At 39.0% G+C, this 10,068-nt stretch overlaps 1 protein-coding gene across 1 annotated transcript; it reads left to right on the forward strand.

Moving 5' to 3' along the window:
* On the forward strand, positions 1–9,166 carry LOC122874677 (zinc finger protein 135-like). Its single transcript, XM_044192871.1, has 2 exons — positions 1–552; positions 5,016–9,166. The coding sequence occupies exons 1-2, from the start codon at positions 360–362 to the stop codon at positions 6,275–6,277; spliced, it is 1,455 nt and encodes a 484-aa protein (XP_044048806.1). The 5' UTR covers positions 1–359; the 3' UTR covers positions 6,278–9,166.
* The last annotated feature ends 902 nt before the right edge of the window (positions 9,167–10,068 follow it).

Consider the following 10,068-nt stretch of genomic DNA (forward strand, 5'->3'; position numbering starts at 1 on the left):
TTTTATTAATTCACGTATTGTATATCAATGTTTTGCTCACGTGTAATTTGCAATATGGTATTAGGTTGTAAACGTTAGTTGCTGTCCACATAGAATGACCTAGATTAGTTAGAAAAGTTATTTATTAGCATTAACCCTGATAACAAGTTAGGTAACGTAATATCTTTTAGTGGTTTGAGGGAATGTACTGGTGCAATAAGCTGTGCAGACTTAAAAGTTTTATAGTCTGAAGATGAAGATTTATTCTGAAAGATTTGGGCAGGAAATCGCCATGTTGTTGCTGCTGAAAGAACACGGAAGCTACTGGTTTTAGCTGCGAATGTAGATAACAAGAAAGAGTCCATAAGACAATTTTAAACATGTCTAAAGTGGAAATGTTGAGAGTGGTGGTGAATCAGCGTCTAACTGCGGCTGCTGAAGAGATATTTGGACTGTTTGAAATAACCATAGCAGAGTATGAAGAGGAAAATTCTCGTTCAAACAGGGAGAACGAGCGACTACGCATACTACTGGACGCTGTTTTAAAGCCTGAAGTTCGGTTACACAGAGCAGGTTAGTAATATTTAAACGTCGTCTCGCCATGTTACATGATGTTTTTTAACTGGGCCATTTCTTCATGCGGAAAAACAAAAGTCGAAGCTAGTTTTAATCCGTGTCAGTTGATGTGTAATGTGATAATAATCCAGTAGAATTAGAATGTAATTGAATGCAAAGTATGTATAGCCTATACACTGTTCCAAGAACAACTTTCAGGAAAATAGAAATACACATAGAGCTAAAACAAGGACAACAAAGCTGAACAAAGATGTAGTATTATGTAGTATTACATAGTATATAAATACATATACAGTAAAAAGCAACAATGAACGGCAACATACAATGTCTATACAAGTCGAACTGTTTCTGTAAATTTGAATAAACAAGAATACAATAGTGCAGATAAATATTGAATGATTAATGTTTGTAATAGGTTACTTTTATATAGGCTACATGAAGTAGGTCGATATGTAGGCCTACAGTATCTTCATGTATACATGTCTGTTTACAGTATATACTGTTTAGGTACCATTGGACTCCATAGATAGACCTGCCGTGGGAGGTCAGTGGCAGTTGCCACAGAGGCAGGTCATTGGCAGCTGCCACAAACAGGCAGCTGACGCTGCCACTATTTGAGCTTGCTGTCTCGCATCGGAACCACAATTCTTCCCCACCTGGCTCATCCACAACCGACAGAATCACCAGCTAACAAAGCAGCACCAAAGCAACCCGTTTCCCTCCGTAGACTGGTAACATTAACTTAACTGGGCATAGCTTAACAGTGTACACGGCTAAGCACAGGACTGCTTAACATTTGTCAATGTACATATATTGATTTGGTTCATCAGGGCTCAACACTAACTTGGCCAGGCTGGCATCAGGCATCAACTTTTGGTTGCTGAATCTGAAAATATGGTTGCCATTTTTACTCACCTTATATTTTGAGTATTTAAGATACTATGCAGTTATATGTCCGCTTAATAATAAACATTACATACAATAATGTTTAAAAGCTTTATTACAACCAAACTGAAGTTTATGTTTTATCTGATACTTAATACTGATTCTGATAACAGAATTTGAATCTTAAGTGTTATCAATTAACATGTCCACCCTCAATTCCTGGCATACAAAATACCAGCATTCCTTTGTGATGTTTTGTGAACTTTTCACCCCACAGTCAAACAATTTAATTCGTTTCTCCATTGTCACTGCAACAGATGCCTGGACTAAATGCACCAACGCACGTGCAGCGTTGTCTGGTTCCGGTTTCGACTGAAACAGCAATATTTGAATATCACTAATGCAATAAATATTTAAAAAAAATTATATTGGGGTGCACGTTTTGCTGTCCCTATTTTTTATATGTAAAAAAGTAGGGGTGTCACAATTCTCCAAATTTGATTTGACTTTCGATTTCCAGGTCACGATTCAATTCAATTTTCGATTAAAACTTTTTTTTTTCAGCACTGACGGCTACTCTATCGTCTGTGTCAGTCTGTTCAGTCGAGACTTTCTTGGTTTCCACAATTACTCTACAGAAATAGAGTTCCGAAAATTTAGACAGAGTGAAACCTCTCTTCAGAGTTGTAGCTTTGTAATTTGCCCCAGAAAGTTCGGCGTTATCTCCTGTACTCCGGGCCAGATGAGGCGGCAGGCTCCCGGGAATGGACAGCCTGGACGTTGAATGGATGGTCAGTGGGTGACGAGAAGACGGATTCGAATGGCCTAACAAACGGCTGACTTTTTTGATGCGCCGCCAGGACTTTGCAATCTAGCAACGGACACTCTCAGGCGGTCTGACCACTTCCCTGTGCGTGTCCCTGGGTGTCTTGAAAAGTGCAGCTGCAGGCTACCGGTAAGCTGCGCTGTGTCTCTTTGAAGTGTGGTTGTTTTTTTCTTCGGATGCGCGCAAGTAGGCATGGGTGGAGAGAAAAAAAAATACTGGGAAAAATAATGGCAACCTGGCAACCATTACTGTCGAGCCCTGTTCATTGAGCTTTATTGTTGTGATCTTTTTCATCGTTGGGTTATTTGATAGTCATACCGCTAAATTAATGTTAGTTATGCTCATGTAACTTCATACATCCAGTAACTACTGTGTCTCGCATGCAAACTAACCGTCCTCTTTTCTAACCTGGCTCCAATTTGGCCCTAAACATAGCCACACACAGAGAGAGGAAACTCAAAGCTCTCGCTTCACTGTACTTTCTTTGTTCCTGATCTAACACGTGTGTTCATGCCATGCACACGGAACATATGGAGGCAGAACAAAGAAACCCATTTACACATTATTTCTGGTGCACACCTGACATGCACACACACTCTCTCTCTCTCTTTCACATACACAAGTGTACACACACTCCCTTTGTTCTTTAGTTTTAGTTAGATTTAGATTACATATTGTGTTTACTCTGATTATTTTTTAAATAACTGCTTTTGATTGTATTTGCTGGTCTATTTAATGTTGCACAAGAGTGAACCTCTACTATTTAGAACTCCAAAACCCTTATTAACCCTATTATATGGTAATTTTGGCTGTAGTTATGAATTTAATTATTAATCAGAGTTCCAGACTGATAGTTTAGTATATGTTATGAGACTGAATCAATTAATTGGCTATCATTTTCCCTTCTTTAAGGGTGGTGCCCCGAGGGGAATTTAAGCCATTTTTCCCTACAACACCATTCTTGGATTTATATTTAACAGTGACGATGATGATATGTACTTGTTTTTTTAAAAAGGCGTGTATTTGAACTATAAAGTGTATATATTATTATTATTATTATTATTATTATAAAATTATTCTTATTAATAATTTGTAGGTACAGTGGATGTTTTAGTGGTACAAGGTTATTGTACAGGGATTGTTTTCTGACACTATATGACTCATTTAAAGGTAGTGTAAGTGACATTCAGTGCCACTAAATGTCACAATAGAGCACCAGCATCTCAGACTAAAACAAAAAAAAACAGTAATTTTACCTTGCATGTCATCGTAAAACACACTTCATACAGACTGGACAGATACAAAATAAAATTCAAACTTAAAAAAACACATTACACATCTTTCCACTGTTCCAGCAATCACCAGCTCTGGTTTGGTTGAAATAAATTCTTAATTCAGCCGGCAGCCGTGAAATGGGCTGCTATTGAGTAATCAGAATGACTAGAAAGACGCTACATAAGTCCATTTACCATTTTAACCATTGACAGGCTCAGTTGTTACTATGGAAAGGATCCCTACAGAGATAGACCTTTTTGTTAAACCAGAAACAGCTATTGTATCACTCCACCAGACTCCTTTGGAAATCATTTTACCTTGCAGATCATCGTTACACACACTTCATCCAAACTCAACAGAAACAAAATAAAACTTAACCAAAACCGTTTTTGTTAGTCTTTCCACTGTTCCAACAATCACCAACTCTGGTTTGGTTGAAAAAAATCCTTAATTCACGGTGTTAGATGAGAAAAGAAAACAGCCGTTATATCGCTCTCCTCACAGACGAACAGTTTCACACAGAGGAACCTATGGGAAGAAACTGTACTTGTGTCTGGTTGTGTTGGCATACAGTGATCTGTGGTCCTTACAAGAGGGGACAAATTGGAACAGGTTGTGTCCAGAGTGTGATGGGTCTGCAGTGATGTTTCCTGCCCGTTTCACGTCCCTGGGGGGGCGCCTGTGCTGATTGTCCAGCCTCACCTGCTGCCTACTGTCTTTGTCTTGGGAATAATGTCAGGTTTGAGGAAACTTTATTTGGGAAATATCTTGTGGGTCCAATGTCAGCCTATCTAAACAAAGTTAAAGAATGATACAGAGAAATGTCCCTCCTCTCACTGCGCCATCAGCCCAATGACACACACAAAAACTGAAAGCAATGTTAGTCGTTGGCTCACTTTTAATTTGTTTAAAACTGTTTCTGAGGCATTTCAGATTTACTGCCTTGATGGACGTTTGATAAGAGCCATGTTTTGGCAATTCCACAATTGGCTACATAAATTTAAAAAAAATAAAAATAAAAAAAAATACATGATTCTGTTTCACTTGGTTTTGCATTTCGTAATACAAAACATTGCAAACAAGAAAGCAAGACAGAAAAATAATCACTACTGTGCCTTAATTGGCCTATTATTTACATTCTTTTACCTGTGCAGCCTCTCTTTCTGTCTCGCATCAATATGGTTAAGGCAACTAAAAGCACTGGGTTAAGGTTAGAGAAAGAATGTGGTCATGGTAAATAGCAAATATACTGTAAATGCTAATTTCCAGTCTAAGATGATGTCACCATACTGCAAATCAGGCTGGTGGTACTATGTTGACACTCTACCACCCTCTAGTGTCTCCCCTTTTCACACACACTTTGCAGAATTCATGCTACAAGGTACTAATTGCTTCTACTTGGTGTGTTTGAGCTGTGTTGAACATGTAATCACATTGTCAGTGTGTGTCTGCATTCATTTGTTTGTTATTTCAGTATTATCTGCAGATGTTCAGCAGGACCCAAAAAACCCACACATTAAAGAGGAACAGGAACAACTCTGGAGCAGTCAGGAGGGAGAGCAGCTTCAAGGACCTGTCTCTGTGAAGAGTGAAGATGATAAAGAGTCCTCACAGCTTCATCAAAGACAAGCTGAGGAGAACAGAGAGGCAGAGCCTCCTACCTGCAGCTCAGCTCAACCGATGGAAACAGAGAGTGATGGAGAGGACTGTGGAGGATCAGAACCAACCAGGAGTTTAGATCCAGATAGTCATCAACCAGCTAATGACTCTCCAGATTCTTCTGAACAAACTGACAACAGTGATGATGATTGGAAGCAGAGCAGGGAGTCAGATTTAAACACTGTGAAATTAAAGCAGACACAGGCAGGTGTGTCTGTCAGTCCAACAGCTAGTGATGACAGGACTTCAGACTGTTCTGAACCTGAGACTGTAAACAGTGATGATGACTTGAAGGATGACTGGAAGGAGACAAGTAAACCTCAGTCAGATTTAAAAACACTGACAAACAATGGTGTTCCTGAAGGTGATAAAGAATGTAACACTGGCATAAAGTCTCTTAGCTGCTCTGATTGTGGTAAAACGTTTGACCCCAAGGACTGTGTGCAGAGCCACATGAAAAGTAATTCAGGAGAGAAACTATTTGTTTGCTCAGTTTGTGTTCAAAGATCCACAGAGAGTGCACATTTAGTACACATGTATAAGATAAATCATTCAGGAGAAAAAACCTTCATATGTCCAGTCTGTAAGAAACAATTTAGCTATAAAGGAGATGCTGTGAGACATATCAGAACTCACACAGGGGAGAAACCCTTTAGCTGCTCAGTTTGTGGTAAAAGATTCACACAGAGCACAGGTTTGGGCACACACATGAGAACCCACACAGGAGAGAAGCCATTCAACTGTTCAGTCTGTCCTAAACAGTTCATTCGGAGTGGAATTCTGGCCAGACACATGAGAGTTCATACAGGAGAAAAGCCTTACAGTTGCTCAGTGTGTAACACAAGTTTTAGTCTGAGTCAGTCATTGTTAAAACACATGAGGATCCATACAGGAGAGAAACCATTCAGCTGTTCAGTTTGTGATAAAACATTTACACAAAAAGGACATCTGACACAACACATGACACTCCACACAGGGGAGAAGTCATTCAGTTGCCATGTTTGTGGTAGAAAATTCACTAGACAGTCACGTGTGAAAAACCATAAGTGTGTCACTGAGAACAGCAGCAGTAAATGAAACTGCAGAGCTGCAACTGAGAAACTTCCCACTGAATTTCTTATGCAAGATGGCAAGTGGTTGAGGTAGGAACAACATGAATGTTTTTGAAATATGTATGTAAATGGTCTCTTTTTCAAAAAACAAATTTGAATGAATTAGAACAAACATAATTTGTGAATTGCATAGCTGCAAATTCCTCGCCTTTCTCGTAATTTGAGTATTTTTTTATTTGGATCATCGCAAATCAGACACACCTGCACATGATGCAGGACACTGCTTTACCACCTGTTTGTAGCAGACTGTTACATGAAATGTTGCTGTTTAACTGAGTTAACTTTTCCAAAGTCAGCTAACTTTAGCTTTGTCTAGCTCAGCGACTCTCCAGGAAAGCAGCAATTTTATCACATTTGCTCCCATGTGTTCCAAAACACATGTTGGCTACTGCACTGCCTTGCCTGCTACTTCTGTCTTTATTGTGAGTTCTATCTGTTCTACAGGCATCGGCAAAACTTACGCAATGTGGTCAATGGAGTCTTACTACAGCCTAGAGCGTCAGAGAGATAGAGAGAAGTGGTTGAGTAAGAAAAGGGGGCAAGAGAGAAGCACATGGCTAAGCAGCAACAATATCCACATGAAATCTTGGCACAGGCCTAAAGGCAGAGGAAATTATTAGGGCTACAATGCTCTTATATTTTCAGTTGTCAATTATGTTTTTAAATAATTGTTTAGTCTATTAAATGTCATATAATAGTAAATTATGGCCTCCATATTTTCCTAGAGCCCAAGGTGACGTCGTCAAATAACTTTGTTTTGCCAGTTAGTTTAGAGAAATTTGATTTATAAGGATATATTATAAAGAAAAACAGCAAATCCTCATATTTAAGAAGCCAGAACTAGAAAATGCATGAATACCTGAATGCACGAATACCTAAATAAAATAAACGATTCATTGATTATCGAAAGGCGATTAATTTTTTTAATCATTTAGTCGAGGAGGGGGTAGGGGGCAGTTTCAGACCTTTTTGATCCCACTTGAGTTTTTCAAGTGGAACACATGTAGCCTTACCCTAGACTATGTTGTAAGATTGATGCCTCCACTGCCTCTCTGAGTTACGAGCTAACAGGTGACTTCAGATTTGTTGCTGAGATAATGTTACTGGAAGGCTGTTTACAAAGTCACCAAACATACGCTACATTGAATTTTGAACATGGGTGTTCATTCCTGACTGAGTAATAATTAAGAGTTCTGAAGAGCTAGTAAATAGACCTTTGAGTTGAGATTAGTTCTCAAATATACTATGAATTTTTAAATTTGAACAGATCATTACATCAACTAATTTTTTTTTTCCCATGTTTGAACAGAATAAAAAGTTACAGTTCTAATGTAACAATTACATTGTTCTGCTTATAGCCAACAAAGCAACTCACTACAGGAATACGTAAGCCTACAGTGATCTCTGAAAGGAGCTGATCGATGAAAGACAGACACACACAGACAACACAATAGAATTTGTAAGAATAAAAATACCAAATAATGCACAACTTCTAAACATACTTTATTTATACAATGAGATCATCACATAGTTTGAGTGTATGTGATAAAATGTATAAGTATATATATTTTATATTTTTATACAGTTAACAAATCCCTTGTGCAGACCCAAACAAACAATGTATCCTACTAACAAGTATTGTATGTGTATCCAAAGCCTGATATGTTATTCCTCAGTTCCATAGAGCTCCATTGAAATGTACAGTATCAATGAGCCACACCGTTACACTTGGTGACGCACACACTGTAGTTTATTTTGACTCAGTCCAATATGAACCATGCTCTTTAAAATAGTCCCCAACAAATGCAGTATTTCCTCCCGTTTGAGTAATGTTTGCTAAAAACTACCTTTTTAAAACTAGTGAGCTGTTTTTAAAGATTTACATCTACAGTAGGAACCACTGGGCTGACAAACAGGATAGGGAAGTCAAGTATTGAGTATTGTTGGTTTTGGTCTTAACATGGGGTTTGTTGACAATAAGAAAAATCTATGCCTTGGCTTTTGGGAGGAATCATAGATAGATAGATAGATAGATAGATAGATAGATAGATAGATAGATAGATAGTCGACTTTATTAATCCCCAGAGGGAAATTAAATCATCATAGCAGCCACATACATTAAAATACAATGACAACTAGTATGACAACCACATGATGACACTAAGATGAATAAGCAGAAAGACTAGTGAATGGATAAGTGGGGTACTGATAGTCCGGTTATAAATAAGGCGGATGGCTTGACCACAGTGAAATACTGGTGCGTGTTGTGTTAAGCAGACTGGGTGACAGAATTTGAGAATTCCCTGTTGAGTTCGAAGCTGCTGGGTTGCATGGTGCTGTGTGATCCAGATGGTCGAAATACACCAGTAAGCTCTCTTTCCACATTTGGATAAATAGCACTTGATACTAACTGCTATTGTTTTCCACAGCTGTTGCAATGGCATTGATCACAGAAGGAGATGTAAGCAGATTCTGAAGCAAAGAGACAGCTTCAGCCTGAGCTGTATTGTTGACCACCATAATGCATTATGCCTCCACTTGTGTCTCAACTCCTTTTACGTTTATTGGTGGTTGGTGTGCCACCTTGAAATTTCACCAGATACATACAGTGTGTTATTCAGATATACAATTAACAATCATAATTTTCAGAATTTGGGTACTTTAAAAGTCTAGCCTCTTCTAACAAAACAAAACGCCCCTCCTATTTCTACCACACTTGGTTCAGCCCTCTGCCACCCTTCCCATCAGCTTGGACTCCTGCACTTTCTGTTTCACGTATGCGACTGTGAGACAGTGGAGAGAGAACAGGTATTTGGGAAAAACAACACGTTTCTTAATAAACTTTACAAATGGACTTGTGTGTCGCAGTTGTCTTATTTACATGTAATCTACCATTTCTAACGATGTTCAAATGAAAGCTTAATCTGCATGGTAGAAGATAAACAGGCCTTACAGGGGCGGCTGAGGATGGTGAAACTCAAACTCAAGCAACAAACAGATTTATCTATATGCCAGCAAGATGTAAGTACAGATAGAGCTGGATATTGCAAGTTTTGTGTGTGTGTTGTATGTTAAGCATTTCTTACATTAGGGTACGGACCAGCCCCATGACAGTAACTTTTTAACTTTTAACCAGCACCAGGACAAGTGTTAGTGATAACAGGAATACACACACTGAAGCCTGCCTCTAGCATCCAGGTGACATTATCTGTGACAGTAGCCACATCGTGTACATGTTTACAGGCAGGTGATACGCAGACCCACCTGCATGCACAGCCATCACTTTGCAATGTGCTTTGGTGAAGGGGTCTACCTGATCAGTTTGTCAAACAACCAAAACAGGCAGCGCGCATTTTTAGGTTGTGGTAGGCGACAAGTGGGGCCCGCTTTGGTTGTTTGATAAATTGATGAAGTGCACCCCTTCACCAGAGCACATTGGGAGGTGATCAAACTCTGTATCCAAGAACCCTTAAATCGGACAGAATTATGTAATATCAGACAGATGTTTCTTGTAGATTAGTCATGAAAAATAAGAACCTTGCAAGTTTTCCTTTTGTATCAAGCAGAAAAAAAGTTGTAGCATGACATGTTTGAGTTAATTTGCTGACATCGCACATCCCGCATTGTGACTTTTGCACATGTGCTCCGCCTTTCATCCACTGGAGTCTTGCACTCTGTCAGCTCAGAACACGGTCTGCACATCGAGTGCTTGATCCAGGATGTTGATGGAGCAGGTCTCTGTAAAGATGTGGGCAC

Source organism: Siniperca chuatsi, linkage group LG4 (assembly GCF_020085105.1).
Source record: "Siniperca chuatsi isolate FFG_IHB_CAS linkage group LG4, ASM2008510v1, whole genome shotgun sequence".
In the NCBI taxonomy this organism is placed as follows: Eukaryota; Metazoa; Chordata; class Actinopteri; order Centrarchiformes; family Sinipercidae; genus Siniperca; species Siniperca chuatsi.